This window comes from Taudactylus pleione, unplaced genomic scaffold (genome assembly GCF_031769625.1).
Source record: "Taudactylus pleione unplaced genomic scaffold, aTauple2 ptg000579l, whole genome shotgun sequence".
In the NCBI taxonomy this organism is placed as follows: Eukaryota; Metazoa; Chordata; class Amphibia; order Anura; family Myobatrachidae; genus Taudactylus; species Taudactylus pleione.
The window spans coordinates 376,296-395,000 of record NW_028284981.1 but is presented as its reverse complement, the minus strand read 5'-3'; the positions used below and the strand labels follow the sequence as shown (position 1 = coordinate 395,000).

General features: G+C 45.8%; 1 protein-coding gene across 3 annotated transcripts in view; it reads right to left on the bottom strand.

Moving 5' to 3' along the window:
* Window positions 1-18,705, bottom strand: part of ASS1 (argininosuccinate synthase 1) — a 108,845-nt gene that overhangs the window by 49,203 nt on the left and 40,937 nt on the right. For all 3 annotated transcript variants that reach the window (XM_088453476.1, XM_088453474.1, XM_088453475.1), the window contains exons 7-9: window positions 17,763-17,837; window positions 6,211-6,281; window positions 5,189-5,219 (exon numbers count right to left, since the gene is read on the bottom strand). In XM_088453476.1, coding sequence (XP_088309602.1) covers window positions 5,189-5,219; window positions 6,211-6,281; window positions 17,763-17,837 — 177 coding nt within the window. The remainder of the gene's footprint in view (window positions 1-5,188; window positions 5,220-6,210; window positions 6,282-17,762; window positions 17,838-18,705) is intronic.

The following is an 18,705-nucleotide window of genomic DNA, read 5'->3' as shown; positions in this document are numbered from 1 at the left end:
TAAAGATTTCAAATGATTTTGCCTGCAAAAATGGGCTTTTGTGAACACCTATTCTGTCCTCCTTGTCATCAACCACTCAAGTAAATTAGTAGAACACAACAAGCCACATAGTAGCAGTTACTTTGTTCTGAATACAAAAAAAAAACCCTTTGCCTGGATCCCGGGGTTAAACAGCCTGGCCACTGGGGTTGACAGATTTATCAAAGACAAATGTTTATCAAAATATTGGAACAAAGTGTATTCTTCCCCCCACTACTGCACACCTCAGCCCTTCCCTCCAGGCTCATTCATCCTGACTGATGGCGTAATTAGCACTGACAGATCGTTTACCTCTCAGTGACTGGCAGAGCATGAAGACAAATGTCTTGCTCATCCTTTACTACAGCTCAATGAATGATTCATTTTAGATTGTTAGCTCTCCAGAACAGAAAATAGATCTCCATCTGAACCTGTTTTCAAGGGGAGCATTTACCAACCTCTTGCAATGTCACAAACAGCTGGATAAGGGATAAGTCCATTTATTTGCCATCCTAGTAATGCCATTTAAAATCAACTCTTATTACCTAAAACGTTCTGAGGAGGGGGCATGGATTTTTTTATACTTTTTGGTTTGGTCGGAGCAGAATTTAGGGCGTATTCACCCACAATTCCTAGATTTTTGTCACCCCCAATAACGAATCTGTATATGAGCCCAGAGGTTTTTAAAAATGGTTTTGAAATATTATCCCATAAAAAGGAGGGGACACATCACCAGCAGGTCCCTATTGGTCAGGCCGTGGCACTATCAAGGCCTTTAAAACGGGTTGGGTATGAAATCCCGGCTATCGGGATGCTGCTGGTCAGATTACCGACAGCCATATCCCGACAGCCAGAATCCCCACACCCATAGGAACGCATGGTAAGTATTTTCCCAACCCCTACCCTAACCCTCCCTCCCCGGTGCCTAAGCCTAACCTCCCCATCCCCGCACCCTAAACCTAACACCCCCTCCCCAGTGCCTAAACCTAACCTCCCCCCTAGTGCTTAAGCTTAACCTCCCCTCCCCGCACCCTAATCCTAACCCTCCCTCCCCGGTGCCTAACCGTAACCTCCCCCGCCTAGTGCCTAAGCCTACCCTCCCCCTCCCTGCACCCTAATCCTAACACCCCTCCTCAGTGCCTAAACCTAACCCTCCCTCCCTAGTGCCTAAGCCTAACCTCCCTTCTCCCTGCACCCTAATCCTAACCCTCCCTCCCCGGTGCCTAACCCTAACCTCCCCCACTAGTGCCTAACCCTAACCTCCCCCTTCCTGCACCCTAAACCTAATACTCCCTCCTCAGTGCCTAAACGTAACCTCCCCCCCTAGTGCCTAAACCTAACCTCACTTCTCCCTGCACCCTAATCCTAACCCTCCCTCCACGGTGCCTAACCCTAACCTCCCCCACTAGTGCCTAACCCTAACCTCCCTTCTCCCTGCACCCTAATCCTAACCCTCCCTCCACGGTGCCTAACCCTAACCTCCCCCACTAGTGCCTAAACATAACTTCCCCCTCTCCGCACACTTATCCTAAACCTCCCTCCCTGGTGCCTAACCCTAACCTCCCCCCCTAGTGCCTAACACTAGCCTCCCTTCTCCCTGCGCCCTAATCCTAACCCTTCCTCCCCGGTGCCTAACCCTAACCTCCCCCACTAGTGCCTAACCCTAACCTCCCCCTTCCTGCACCCTAAACCTAATACTCCCTCCCCAGTGCCTAAACCTAACCTCCCCCCCTAGTGCCTAAACCTAACCTCCCTTCTCCCTGCACCCTAATCCTAACCCTCCCTCCACGGTGCCTAACCCTAACCTCCCCCACTAGTGCCTAACCCTAACCTCCCTAGTCCCTGCACCCTAATCCTAACCCTCCCTCCACGGTGCCTAACCCTAACCTCCCCCACTAGTGCCTAAACGTAACCTCCCCCTCTCCGCACCGTAATCCTAAACCTCCCTCCCTGGTGCCTAACCTCACCCTAGTGCCTAACCCTAACCCCGCACCTTAACCTCTCCGACACTTACCTTCGGGATGCTAACGGTCGGGTTACTGGTGCCGGAATCCTGACTGGTCAGGATTTCGGTTCTGGTATTTAGACCGTTGGCGTCCCGCACGCCAGGATGCCGACTACATCCCCTTTAAAACACATGGCATTGAACTAATGGAAGCTTCTTCATGATCAAGGTCCAAATAATTCTGTTTTTTGTTTTTCAATTTCTCATATGTTAAACTGTTTTCAGGGCCGAAACTAGTGTTTTTGTCACCCGGGGCAAGACAGTAATTTGGCACCACCCTCCCGCTGGTAATTCCCCAGCAGCAGTGCCCCCATAGTAATGCCCCTTCAGTAGTGCACCTATAGTAATGCCCGCTAAGGTAATGCCCCTGTACTAGTGGCCATATGGTAATGTTCCCATAGTAATGCCCCTGTAGTGCCCATATGGTAATGCCCCCATAGTAATGCCCCTGTAGTGCCCAAATAGTTATGCCCCTGTAGTCCTCATATAGTAATGCCCTCTAGTAATGCCCCTGTAGTGCCCATGTAGTAATACCCCTAGTAATGCCCCTGTAGTGCCCATTTAGTAATGCCCCTGTAGTGTCCCCTAGTAATGCCCCTGTAGAGCCTCCTGGTATTGCCCCTGTAGTGCCCATGTAGTAATACCCCTAGTTATGCCCCTGTAGTGCCCATTTAGTAACGCCCCTGTAGTGCCCATGTACAGCACCTGCTAATGCCTCTGTAAAGCCCCCTAGTAATTCCCCTCTAGTGCCCCCTGGTAATGCCCTGTAGAGCCCCCTGATAATGCCCATGTAGAGCCCCCTAATAATGCCCCTGTAGTTTCCCCTGTTAATGCCCCTGTAGTGCCCCCTGGTAATGCCCCCATAGTGCACCCTGGTAATGCCCCCGTAGTGCACCCTGATAATGCCCCTGTAGTGCTCCCTGGTAATGCTTCTGTAGTCCCCCTGGTAATGCCCCCGCAGTGCCGCTTACACACACACAAAAAAAAGCAATACTTACCTTAAACCCCGCTCCTGTGACTGCCGCCGTTGGGTCCGCCCGGCTGCTCCTCGGAACTATGGGAGAGATGTCATTACATCTCTCCCATAGTGCCTGTGGGGAGAGCCGGAAGCTGGAGTTCAGGAGAGAACTCCAGCCTCTGGCTAGCGGGCGCTGCAGAGAAGAGCCAGGTGCCCGCTGGTAATAAAATCTCAGCGGGCGCCCACCATAGAGTCTCCCTGTGGCGCCGGTCTGGAGGTCACTGACGCCGGGTGCAGCGGCGCACCCGGTGCACATGCACCTCCAGCCCCCCCCCTAGTTGCGGCCCTGCTGTTTTGGGCAGTTTGTTAATCAAGCTAAATAATTTCATTGCAGGATTATATTACTCTGCTGCTTTCTTCACATATGTACCAATTGCAGTAACTGCAGGTGGTAACGTCTCCCCCTGGTTATTTTGGTGGAGTAGAGCAGTCGCTTACTGTAACAAAAATTAAATATCTTGTGATAATTCCCATTCCATCCAAGTGACATGTTAATCTCGGACTCCAAATGGCCACAATTAACAGGTGAGGAGTCCCCTATGGCTGAATTCATCAATTTGTGTTATTTTTTTTAAACCAAGTTACTCTGCCCATAATGTTGCAAATGAAAAATAATGTGGAAAGCAGCAATATCATATTATCACATTATGTAATGTCTCGGGATAGCAGGGCTTTAACCCCCATATAAACCATAACGCAAACCCAACTTTTGCAAAACAAAAATATTGCAGTATAAGTGTTTCTAGAATGGATGGTGCTGTAGCACAAAGCAAATATCAGGGAGCTCCTAGACTAGGCCACTGTATTAGGTATAAGGGATCATGGCCCTCATTCAGAGGCAGTCGTTAGATGCAAGCGGTCGTACAAAATCAGGGCGGCCGCTTGCATCCTGAACGACCGCCTCCTTGTCGATCGCTACCACCCACCACTTAACAACCGACCAGGTTGATTTTCGTGATGGTGATCACCATCGCAACCATCGGGGCTTACGACCAGGCCCTAAGGTTGGGTCTGGGCACTCGTAAGCCCCAGGGAGCTTCCTGCTCTGATGGAGCAGGAAGCTCCCCACTGACATCACTGATGATGTCAGTGCGGCCGCCCACAAAACGGTAGGCGTTTGTAAAGGAACGTCTCCGTTTTGGAAACCACCCCCTGGCCCGCCTACCAAACGGGGGCAGCTGTCGATCAACATCGACAGCCGCCCCTTTGGTAGCGAGCTCAGGAGCAACAGAGTTTCTCTGTCGCTCCGGGGCTTGCGCGTGCGCAGTGCGGCCACTGCGCGTGCGCAGGCCTAACCATCGAGTCGGTTACGAGCGCATCGGCGCTCGCAACCGACTCTGAATAAAGTCCCATATGTATTAGGTATAAGATAAAGGTTAGTTTGGACATTCTCAGTCACAAAGACAGGACATGGATGAGCATAAAAACCAGCTTCCCCCACAAAGGTGAGCAAACTGGAAATTATAGTTTGGAAACAAAGGGCCTGAATCATTACCGATCGCAACTGCAATTATGCACGCAATCGGCCAATTGTTGCGTACAGCACATTCATGGCAGTGCGTATGCGCGAACCGATCACTGCGATTGGGACTGCGATGGCAGTGACCATGCAGACTCATCGCAGAGTGATCGACAGGAAGTGCCATTTGTGGGTGGTGACGGGGGTGGTCAGCGAAACGCAGGCATGCCATAGCGTTTGGACGCCGTTGCAGGGGCGTGCATAAATTATCCACTGCAATGCCGCACGCCGCCTGAGGCCTCATAGTGTGCAATGAAGTTAGCAATTCCTGAGTAAGGTCAGAGCTTGTGCAAGTGTGCGTGAGGCTGCGATGGTACTCGATGCTACCGATGGTTTCACAGTCTTGCTAAACATTACGGATGTGTGTAAGGTAAAATGGGCGTCCTTATGTTGTGCTGCGACGGCATTGCGAACGCAACGGATTAGCATACTATCGCAGCTGAACTGCGTGCGTAATCGCTGTTGCATTCGCATGAACTGGTTAGATAATGTCCCCTGTGAAAGTCAGCACTGAACAGCAGATTATCATTGCAGCCTTCCGGGATGAAGTGATCAGTAGAACTCTCGTTTCTAGAGCATTCAGTGTAGAGGAGTTTATTCAGGACTGCCTGTGATTACTGACACTCACCTTTGGGTTTTCCAGGATTCCGCCTTCATAGCTGAAAATAACACAACAGAAGTCAGCATTCAGCTATTGCAGAGTTTCCAAAACTCCGTCATTACAGTCCAAGTTTTAAGGATATCCATGCTTGAGTCCAGATGGTGACATCAAATTGACTGAGGCACTAATTAAGTCATCTGTGCTCAAGCATGGATATTCTTAAACCCTGGACTGTAAGGGGGAAGTTTGGGATCCTCTGAGCTATTGTATTTCTGTAGTATAAGACACTAACACAATTCCTTTCAATCCTCAACCCCCCACCCAATAATTTTCCTCTATGCTAAGCAGTCAGAAAATAGAAGACCTAAAAGGGGATCTAGTTTAAATCCCATCGCGCACCAGTCAGAAACCCAGTGTTGGCATCTCGACAGTAAGTAGCAGGGTTAGGGTTAGGTACTTGGGGGAGGGTTAGGCTGTGGGGGAGGGTTAGGGACTGGGGGGGGGTTGGGTTAGGCTGTGGGGGAGGGTTAGGGACTGGGGGGGGTAGGGTTAGGCTGTGGGGGAGAGGGAGGTTAGAGTTAGGCACTAGGGGGAGGGTTAGGGACTGGGGGGTGTAGGATTAGGCTGTGAGGGAGGGTTAGGGACTGGGGGGGTAGGGTTAGGCTGTGGGGGAGGGTTAGGAACTGGGGGGGTGGGTTAGGCTGTGGGGTAGAGGGAGGTTAGGTTTAGGCACTAGGGGGAGGGTTAGGTTTAGGGTGCGGGGAGGGAAGATTAGGGATAGGGTTAAGATACCTACCAACAGGTAACCTAACCCTGACGGGATCCCATGCTCAACCACCTAAAAGCTACCCCATAACAGCTTTACCCTGAAGATCTGCAGGGTCAATCTACTGTTCTGGGTAACCCTGAGTAATGGAAATTTACTAATAAAATTAGTTTTTAACTCTTTTAATTTCCAAGCTACTCAGCTTAGAGGTACAGTCCTCAGCAGTGACTCCTATAACTGGAGTTTGTGATAGGTTCCTATAATCCCAAACTGATGCCGTTACCTAATATGCATGATGTTCTCGTCCATACTCCAGGGGCTCTTGGGGGTGACTGGTATAGGGATTCCATGTTTCTGAAAAAAAGATAAAAAGTTGCCCGTGATAAGACAGCTAATGTCTAGAAGGGGTTAGGCGGTATACAGGATGGTGGCGGACAGATACGAGCATATGAGCGTGAGAGGATAGCATTGATAACGGAATGTGAAGATCGCTTAATAAATAGGTTTTAAAAGTTTATAGAGCATGATGTGACCTGTGCAGTCATCCCCTATAGAGCCTGAAGGCGGCGCTGTTGCCATTAATGGAGAGTGTCCAACGCTCTTCCCAGTGATGGGACAATAGGGCCAAACTCAACCATGTCACAATGCACAGAGGGCCTAATTCAGACCCGCTCGCGAGCGCTCGCAAGCGGGTCGATGGTGCCCTAATGCGCATGTGCACAACGGAGGGAGATCCGTCATGCGCATGCGCGAGACCCGTATAGCGACAGCCAAGCTGTTGCTATGGGTCTCGCACCAAAGGGGGCGTGCTGTCGATGGTGACTGACAGCACGCCCCCTTTGGTGGGCGTGCCGGGGGCGTTGCTGCCCAGACGGAGGCGTTCCCATGGGAACGCCTACCATCTGGGTCCGGCCCCACTGACATCACTAGTGATGTCAGTGGGAGTGCTTTTGGCTCTGATAGAGCCAAAATCACTCCTGGTCTTGCGGCAGCGAGACCCTACTGCAGGGTCTCGTCGCAAGCCCGATGGTCGCGATGGTCTTGACCATCGCGACCGTCTTTTTGGCCGCTCGCTATAGCTGTGGGTGGTCTCCCACAGCTATGCGAGCGTCCAGGAGGCCGCTCCATTTTTAGGTAGGAGGGCCCTGATTCAGAGCGAGCGCTCTGGTCAGAGGGTCCGGCTCTGAATCAGGCCCAGAGATCGCACACTGGTGTTATTGTAGTTTGTATAAGGGATGAGTACGGCGCCTATTTGGGCGTTTATTACCATACAGTAAATGGTTAGGTGCTTTAGAATAGTAGTGGTAGATCATGTAGTAAGTGAAGATCGGCCTTACAGTCAGAGCTCCACTCACTGGAAGAATATTATGATCCTATTGTGATGTTGGTCGGGACATAACTACACTGTACAACAAATTAGTACTTTTCATTTGTTTCCTTTCTAAAAATAGTCATACATTCCTAATTTGAGGTCAAGAAAAACTAAAAATGATTACAGAATGTATTTACTAGCTCTATTTTTTGAGCTACACTACTTGCACTATACTGTATGTACATTAGTAATATAGTCATAGTGAAAAGCTATTTTAAAATAATCTGATATTTTCTTGATAGAAAATAAATAACAGTTGTTTTAATCCAATCAATCACAAATAAGAACACAAAACGAAACAAACATACAGCATACGAAACAAACATACAGCGTACGAAACAAACATACAGCATAGGAAACAAACATACAGCATAGGAAACAAACATACAGCATAGGAAACAAACATACAGCATAGGAAACAAACATACAGCATATGAAAGTACTATGTAATATAGTGGCCTATTCATGGGGGTGCTTTCTCTTTGCTTGTCGCTTGTACTCCTCTTCTGGGGCATCTCTTGTCACTGTCCAACAGTAGTGATCACCTACCCTGATATCTTTGTTCCATTGCTGAAATGTCTTGGTGGAATCACTCACTATGCTGTCACTCAGTGCACCACAGTTATCTTGTGTGGGTAATCCCGTGAATCACATATATTTGAATAGGGGAGGGGACAAATAACTGATTAATTTAATTGGGTCATTAGGCCCCGCCCCCTCTGCGCGGAACGCAGATTGCAGGTAAGATTCTCTCCATTCTGCCCACTTCACTAGGAATACCCCTACATCCTCATACATGGGCTACATCTCCGAACTCAGAGCTAACTGAGAATTTTAAATGTCATATTCATTCTTTGCATGCTGAAATCAATGAGAAGTAACTATTTTCACATCGGAAACATCTTCATTGTCGTGCAGTGCTATCGGTTGGCCAGGGTGGCACTCGACTGGGGCACCCACGAATTTTAACCCCCGTGGCTGCCCGAGTAAATGACCCAAGTCCTGCCTTTCGGCCTGAGCTCCTGGCTCTGGGCTCAGCCCGGAGCCTCCATAATGTCCTGCCCCACAAGTGTGACGCTTATGACTTCATGACGTCGCAACAAGGCTGGGCAAACCCTTCACTGCGGCACGGGGAAGGGGGGCTCCCGGACCCCAGAACAGGCTGCTGGATGTTAGATGGAGGAAACTGCGGTATGTTCTAATGAACTTGGAGAGGGGACCTTGTTACTTATTGCAACTTGGTGCAATGTTCTGCTGTGGATCCTCACAGGCTTTGCTAGCTCATGGATGCAGTTAAGCCCACAGACCCGCAGACGGTATATGCAAACCGAGAATAACGTGTGCACACACGGCTACATAGGCATGGAGAGAGGGATGTTCTGTAAGCACAAGCGAGCGAGCACAGAAATACACGGCTTTGAATGGTCAATGGATTCTATGCATTATAAGCACCGCTGCCGAGGTCCCTCTGTGAATTTAATCACAAGTCCAGCACAAAAACATTACACTTCACATAACATCGCTGATGAAATGTATTCCTCCCTTCACATACTGCGTAGGGAGCAGGCACATCCGCCGTCCCCAGATCTATCCCCAGGTGCTCTTGTACTGCTTAGAATAACGGGGAATTGCTTCTGTCTCAGTGAGGTTGCTAATATGTTAACAAATTCATTGCAGGAAAAAGCGGTTCCCAACTGGGATGTAGGTGGGCCCCCTTAGGTGGTCTGCAGGATGTGTAACCCTCATTGGGCTAGGCAGTGAAGGATAAGCGATGTACCCTTGATGAACAAAACAAAGAGCCAAAGGCCCCTTTACGTACCCTCCCAAAGCTTTCTCTACTGCCATGCCACCCACATCCGAAGAAAGCCTTCTGGCTAATGTTTAGCAGAGAGGTCTCTGTAGGAGCATTCACACTTATGAGCTGTCCAGTATATTGGAAGAATGCTCGCAGCTGAAATAATGAAGATGTCACACAAGCCGGAAGACGCTTCATTGTTATACTGACTTGTCCTTCATTATAATGCACTGCAGAGAGCATTAGTCAGCAGCCAGACGCTCTGCATGTGCGTCCCGGGGCTCAGTGGGTAAACGGCACGTAGCGCCTAGCAGAGGGGATGCGGAAGCCAAAATATTTTGGATGGAACTTTAAAAATGAATCAGTCTGAATTTCTCTGCATTATCGTTATATCGTTATTCCTGCAGCCTGACTTATTTAAAGAGTAATTTGATTTACGATTCTGGCTCCGGGAAACCGGAATTTCCAAATATCAAAACGAGAATATGGACTAGGTCTGATATAAAATTATCTAAAATGTATTTAGCACCATCTACAATACCCTTTACTGCCCTGTAATAGAATATACCAGTGCGTACTATGCTGTGATACCCTATACTGCCCAGTAATATAATGTACTACTATGTACAATGCTGTGAACCCTATACTGCCCAGTAATATAATGTACTACTATGTACAATGCTGTGATACCCAATACTGCCCAGTAATATAATGTACTACTATGTACAATGCTGTGATACCCTATACTGCCCAGTAATATAATGTACTACTATGTACAATGCTGTGATACCCTATACTGCCCAGTAATATAATGTACCACTATGTACAATGCTGTGAACCCTATACTGCCCAGTAATATAATGTACTACTATGTACAATGCTGTGATACCCTATACTGCCCAGTAATATAATGTACTACTATGTACAATGCTGTGATACCCAATACTGCCCAGTAATATAATGTACTACTATGTACAATGCTGTGATACCCTATACTGCCCAGTAATATAAAGTACTATGTACAATGCTGATACCCTATACTGCCCAGTAATATAATGTACTACTATGTACAATGCTGTGATACCCTATACTGCCCAGTAATATAATGTACTACTATGTACAATGCTGTGATACCCTATACTGCCCAGTAATGTAATGTACCACTATGTACAATGCTGTGATACCCTATACTGCCAGTAATATAATGTACTACTATGTACTATGCTGTGATACCCTATACTGCCCAGTAATATAATGTACCACTATGTACTATGCTGTGATACCCTATACTGCCCAGTAATATAATGTACTACTATGTACAATGCTGTGATACCCTATACTGCCCAGTAATATAAAGTACTATGTACAATGCTGTGATACCCTATACTGCCCAGTAATATAATGTACTACTATGTACAATGCTGTGATACCCTATACTGCCCAGTAATATAATGTACTACTATGTACAATGCTGTGATACCCTATACTGCCCAGTAATATAATGTACTACTATGTACAATGCTGTGATACCCTATACTGCCCAGTAATATAATGTACCACTATGTACAATGCTGTGATACCCTATACTGCCAGTAATATAATGTACTACTATGTACTATGCTGTGATACCCTATACTGCCCAGTAATATAATGTACCACTATGTACAATGCTGTGATACCCTATACTGCCAGTAATATAATGTACTACTATGTACTATGCTGTGATACCCTATACTGCCCAGTAATATAATGTACTACTATGTACAATGCTGTGATACCCTATACTGCCCAGTAATATAAAGTACTATGTACAATGCTGTGATACCCTATACTGCCCAGTAATATAATGTACTACTATGTACTATGCTGTGATACCCTATACTGCCCAGTAATATAATGTACCACTATGTACTATGCTGTGATACCCTATACTGCCCAGTAATATAATGTACTACTATGTACTATGCTGTGATACCCTATACTTTCCAGTAATATAATGTACTACTATGTACAATGCTGTGATACCCAATACTGCCCAGTAATAGAATGTACTACTATGTACAATGCTGTGATACCCTATACTGCACAGTAATATAATGTACTACTATGTACAATGCTGTGATACCCTATACTGCCCAGTAATGTAATGTACTACTATGTACAATGCTGTGATACCCTATACTGCCCAGTAATATAATGTACTACTATGTACAATGCTGTGATACCCTATACTGCCCAGTAATATAATGTACTACTATGTACAATGCTGTGATACCCTATACTGCCCAGTAATATAATGTACCACTATGTACTATGCTGTGATACCCAATACTGCCCAGTAATAGAATGTACTACTATGTACAATGCTGTGATACCCTATACTGCACAGTAATATAATGTACTACTATGTACAATGCTGTGATACCCTATACTGCCCAGTAATGTAATGTACTACTATGTACAATGCTGTGATACCCTATACTGCCCAGTAATATAATGTACTACTATGTACTATGCTGTGATACCCTATACTGCCCAGTAATATAATGTACTACTATGTACAATGCTGTGATACCCTATACTGCCCAGTAATATAATGTACCACTATGTACAATGCTGTGATACCCTATACTGCCCAGTAATAGAATGTACTACTATGTACTATGCTGTGATACCCTATACTGCCCAGTAATGTAATGTACTACTATGTACAATGCTGTGATACCCTATACTGCCCAGTAATAGAATGTACTACTATGTACAATGCTGTGATACCCTATACTGCCCAGTAATAGAATGTACTACTATGTACAATGCTGTGATACCCTATACTGCCCAGTAATGTAATGTACTACTATGTACTATGCTGTGATACCCTATACTGCCAGTAATAGAATGTACCACTATGTACTATGCTGTGATACCCTATACTGCCCAGTAATATAATGTACTACTATGTACAATGCTGTGATACCCTATACTGCCCAGTAATAGAATGTACTACTATGTACTATGCTGTGATACCCTATACTGCCCAGTAATAGAATGTACTACTATGTACTATGCTGTGATACCCTATACTGCCCAGTAATATAATGTACCACTATGTACTATGCTGTGATACCCTATACTGCCCAGTAATATAATGTACTACTATGTACAATGCTGTGATACCCTATACTGCCCAGTAATAGAATGTACTACTATGTACAATGCTGTGATACCCTATACTGCCCAGTAATAGAATGTACTACTATGTACAATGCTGTGATACCCTATACTGCCCAGTAATATAATGTACTACTATGTACAATGCTGTGATACCCTATACTGCCAGTAATAGAATGTACCACTATGTACAATGCTGTGATACCCTATACTGCCAGTAATAGAATGTACTACTATGTACTATGCTGTGATACCCTATACTGCCCAGTAATAGAATGTACTACTATGTACAATGCTGTGATACCCTATACTGCCCAGTAATATAATGTACCACTATGTACTATGCTGTGATACCCAATACTGCCCAGTAATAGAATGTACTACTATGTACAATGCTGTGATACCCTATACTGCACAGTAATATAATGTACTACTATGTACAATGCTGTGATACCCTATACTGCCCAGTAATGTAATGTACTACTATGTACAATGCTGTGATACCCTATACTGCCCAGTAATATAATGTACTACTATGTACTATGCTGTGATACCCTATACTGCCCAGTAATATAATGTACTACTATGTACAATGCTGTGATACCCTATACTGCCCAGTAATATAATGTACCACTATGTACAATGCTGTGATACCCTATACTGCCCAGTAATAGAATGTACTACTATGTACTATGCTGTGATACCCTATACTGCCCAGTAATGTAATGTACTACTATGTACAATGCTGTGATACCCTATACTGCCCAGTAATAGAATGTACTACTATGTACAATGCTGTGATACCCTATACTGCCCAGTAATAGAATGTACTACTATGTACAATGCTGTGATACCCTATACTGCCCAGTAATGTAATGTACTACTATGTACTATGCTGTGATACCCTATACTGCCAGTAATAGAATGTACCACTATGTACTATGCTGTGATACCCTATACTGCCCAGTAATATAATGTACTACTATGTACAATGCTGTGATACCCTATACTGCCCAGTAATAGAATGTACTACTATGTACTATGCTGTGATACCCTATACTGCCCAGTAATAGAATGTACTACTATGTACTATGCTGTGATACCCTATACTGCCCAGTAATATAATGTACCACTATGTACTATGCTGTGATACCCTATACTGCCCAGTAATAGAATGTACTACTATGTACAATGCTGTGATACCCTATACTGCCCAGTAATAGAATGTACTACTATGTACAATGCTGTGATACCCTATACTGCCCAGTAATATAATGTACTACTATGTACAATGCTGTGATACCCTATACTGCCAGTAATAGAATGTACCACTATGTACAATGCTGTGATACCCTATACTGCCAGTAATAGAATGTACTACTATGTACTATGCTGTGATACCCTATACTGCCCAGTAATATAATGTACTACTATGTACAATGCTGTGATACCCTATACTGCCCAGTAATATAATGTACTACTATGTACAATGCTGTGATACCCTATACTGCCAGTAATAGAATGTACCACTATGTACAATGCTGTGATACCCTATACTGCCAGTAATAGAATGTACTACTATGTACTATGCTGTGATACCCTATACTGCCCAGTAATATAATGTACCACTATGTACTATGCTGTGATACCCTATACTGCCCAGTAATATAATGTACTACTATGTACAATGCTGTGATACCCTATACTGCCCAGTAATAGAATGTACTACTATGTACAATGCTGTGATACCCTATACTGCCCAGTAATAGAATGTACTACTATGTACAATGCTGTGATACCCTATACTGCCCAGTAATATAATGTACTACTATGTACAATGCTGTGATACCCTATACTGCCAGTAATAGAATGTACCACTATGTACAATGCTGTGATACCCTATACTGCCAGTAATAGAATGTACTACTATGTACTATGCTGTGATACCCTATACTGCCCAGTAATATAATGTACTACTATGTACAATGCTGTGATACCCTATACTGCCCAGTAATATAATGTACTACTATGTACAATGCTGTGATACCCTATACTGCCAGTAATAGAATGTACCACTATGTACAATGCTGTGATACCCTATACTGCCAGTAATAGAATGTACTACTATGTACTATGCTGTGATACCCTATACTGCCCAGTAATATAATGTACTACTATGTACAATGCTGTGATACCCTATACTGCCCAGTAATATAATGTACTACTATGTACTATGCTGTGATACCCTATACTGCCCAGTAATAGAATGTACTACCATGTACTATGCTGTGATACCCTATACTGCCCAGTAATAGAATGCACCACTATGTACAATGCTGTGATATCCTATACTGCCAGTAATAGAATGTACTACCATGTACTATGCTGTGATACCCTATACTGCCCAGTAATAGAATGCACCACTATGTACAATGCTGTGATACCCTATACTGCCAGTAATAGAATGTACCACTATGTACTATACTGTGATACCCTATACTGCCCAGTAATAGAATGTACTACTATGTTCTATGCTGTGATACCCTATACTGCCCAGTAATAGAATGTGCCATTATAGGCTCCAATTGACCCTCTGAGATTTTTATAACCTGCCTGTAACAAACTCCAATTAGCATCTTTTCTTCTGCCCCTCTATGAATTCCCTTCTCTTTGAATGGGAGCGGGCAGCCGCACGGAATGCCCTGACAGACAGTGAAAGGAGAGGAAGCCTGTGTGAATCCTGGTTAATGTTACCGTCCAGTTAATGAATAGCCAGGCTTGGAGTTAACTGAGAGCCTTTTACTTATCTGTGGACAGAGCCCTGATGAATCTGCAGCCTCAGGGGTGATGGGACAGTTGAGTTTTTATCTCATTTCTAAATGGCACCAATTATTTAGGAAAGAGGAGGAGGGCAGGGGACATAGGTGAGGGAGGGAGAAGGCACTCTGGAAGCACAAGGCTTTCACTGATACCGATCTGTTTAAATCCCAGTCTCATCTACAGAAAGTCCCTTTAACTCTCCAAAATGATACTTTGCGCAGAAGAGAAAGAGAGAGGGGGGGTATGTGGCTGGGAGGCATGGAAGAGAGGGTGAACAGAAGGGGGAGATGCCAGGAATGGGGGGGTGGAGGAATGGATACAAGGCCGGCTGGTAGTCCCTAAAATATCCGATAAAGCTAATAAAGAATAAGAAACTGGGCATTGCGATCAAAAGCTGCATAGGACACATACAGCGGAGGCTTGGCTTTCCAGCGATGTTACCATATCAGATTTGAGCGTTGGGTCCCAGATGGGACTGTGTGTCATGTGGGACAATGTCCTGTAAGCTGAGGGTTCGCTTCATGCTCTGCTGCTTACAGTGCTCTGGGGCTCTCATTAGTTTTCAAGAGCTTGTTAGTCAATTAATGCCGCCCTTTGTTTATTCTGAATAGGTAATAATCACCAGCTCAGGGTGTGCCAGAGGGCAAATCTGTCACATACACACAAGCTAATAGGAATCCCACACACACACACACACAGCCCTGAGCAGACGTGGAACCTGCATTCAACGCTGTGGGAACAGGTATCAGGAGTGAGGGAGGGGCTCGGCTTCAGATACCACCTTCCCAAAATAGGATCCACATGGATAAGTATACTCAGACATAGACCCTCATTCAGACCCGGTCGCAAGCGATGAGTGCTCGTAACCGGGTCGATGTTAAGGCCCTGCGCACGCGCAGCGGCCGCACTGCGCGTGCGCAAGCCCCGGAGCGAGAGAGAAAGCTCACTACAAAAGGGGCGGCTGTCGATGTTGATCGACAGCTCGCCCCATTTTGTAGGCGGGGCGCGGGGGGGGGTGGCTACACAAACGGAGGCGTTCCCAAGCGAACGCCTGCCGTTTTGTGGGCGGCCGCACTGACATCAGCAGTGATGTCAGTGGGGAGCTTCCTGCGCTCCCTGGGGCTTGCGGTTGCCGAGACCCAACGTTAGGGTCTCGTCGCAAGCCCCGATGGTCGCGATGGTCTTGACCATCACTACCATCACCCTGGTCGGTCACTAAGCTGTGGGTGGTAACCCACAGCTTAGCTAGTGACCAGGAGGCCGCACTTCTCCATACAAGCGGCCGCGCTCATTCGCTTCTTGCGACCACCTCTGAATGAGGGCCATAGTCCCCAAATTTTAGTTCATTTAAATATACAGGCAAAAGTGATACATAGACACTTTCTGCCTGATTCTGAGCCGCGCACCAAGCGGGCGTAAGTGCGGAAGGCCGTGGAAGCAGAATTTACTAAGGCGAGGATCTGTGCGGCTTTGAGCGTTTAGCCACAACCCCTTTTTCTGTCCACTGCTGCAATTGCCATCATGGGTATCAGCATTTTCACTTGCCCCTTGCTGAGTGCAAGAGACGCTTCAGAAACAGGTGTCCCTTCGGTTGTATTCGCGCTCTAGAATAGCGCGGTACTCTGGGCCGCACGCCCACGGCACTCCCACTCGCGTGTGTCCACAACATTTCTGACCAGATGGTGATGTCCGAATTTCCCAAATCAGGAACATTTAGCAGCAAGTTCTCCCTACAATATCAGCTCATGCCAACTGGCAAGGAGTTATCCTTTACAATCCAAGTGGTTCAAATATGTAAAAGTCGCGTTATCATACTGAGAGAATGATTAGAATTATATATACGCAAATCGATGACTGTAAAAAACCTGTCTGCACCCCCGATGTTCCAAATGACATTTCCGGGGCCGAACAACAGGATTACAATGACTTCCCTGAAGTACGGTCAGCCAAAGATTGCGTATAAATGTCCAAGCAGGTCTACTGACAATATGATTAATATATAGAACAGTTTTGGACCCAAAAGCCTGGTGATTGCGGTCACAAAAATGGGCAAATTGCCAATTGAAATCACAGTGTGTTGCCGACGCAAATTCCACTATGCGTGGCTCCCTGCTGTGTCTTTCAATGGCCATATTACATTTGAGGTTCAATGCTCCTTTAAACATTGTCCTACTAATAATACACATGGGTTTGGTTAAAAATCGCAGCAGTCTTCCCAGAAGAGGAAGAGATCGGCCGCTGCGCAAACTTCTTCATCAAGACCCATCAATCACTGTTCTTGTTTTCCGGCTGACACTCCGTCTGGTCATTATTTCACGAATGGAATGGACATTTTGGTGTAACCGAGTTTCTAACATTGGGGGTCTACTGTGAGTATTTAAATGTTGGAATCCTGGAATAATTTGAGTATACTTTCACACAAACCCACCTAATTTCATCATCTGGTCTTAAACACAGTTTATAAAGATATATTATTTAGACTAATGCTCTCATTAGCAAGCTATGCAGAGCGATTATATCGGTTGGTGTCTGCCGCCAGATTTTCAAAGCAGATCGCCACGACCTGCAATGCTGATGTTTTATGTCAGAGGTGCATCAAAGACCACCGCTCTAAACAAACAGATAGCCAGGCTTGGAGTTAACTGTATACTAATACGGCACTAGTATACTAATACGGTACCTTAGCGTACTCCATAAGATCACTGCGTCCCCTGAAACGGTTGTAAAATTCGGGCATTCTCCAAGGTGCAATGATCTGCAGCAAGATGAGAGAAGTTCGAAGAAAAAAAAATTATAATAATTAGAAGAACTTCAAAATATTCACATTAACAAAGTTACAAAAATTCTAAAAACTCTAAACTAGGTGTGACACTAGAAGATCCCTTGTATGTAATCCCTTCTATGTGCCTATGATGGGGAAAAACAGGCATGGACCGTCTACTGTAGAGCTAAAGAATATCACAGGCCAGCCTCTTAGGAGTAGTGCAGCCATAAGTTAGACTTGTATGGTACACACAAGACACAGGGGTCTATGTACTAAGGACCTCATTCAGAGACTCTCGCTAGCAATGTGCGCTCGCAAGCGGCCCGATGGTTTACGTACGCGCATGCGCACGCTTCGTACTGCGCCTGCGTGAACTACTCTGTGCGATAGCAACCCTCTCGCTCGCCCAGCAAAGACAGGCCAATGTAATGAGTGACAGGAGAGGCCGTTTGTGGGTGGTAACAGGGGCAGGACACTAATAACGGGGGAGTGGAGATGCGAATGCAGGCGTGCCTGAGTGTTTCAACGCCGTTTTAGAGGCGTGCATAATTAACACGCGTCATAGTACACGTCACCTGCCTGTTTTTTTACACTGAAGTCCTCGCAGTGCTTGCGGTAGGGTAAGGCAACCACAAGCGCTGCGATTGCTTCCGACTGTCCTCGATGTACCAATGTTTAAATACACTTCCTGGAGATGACGTGCACTGGTGGGCGGCTCTACCTGTGCGATTGGGCGTACGCTGGCCGCTCACTAAGACATGGTGGGTGTGCTTATGCCTTGGCGAGTGATCGCTTCCCATGGCGTCACTTTGACAAATTTGCATACGCTGGGGGCGAGCGATCGCATCTAGTGAGAGAC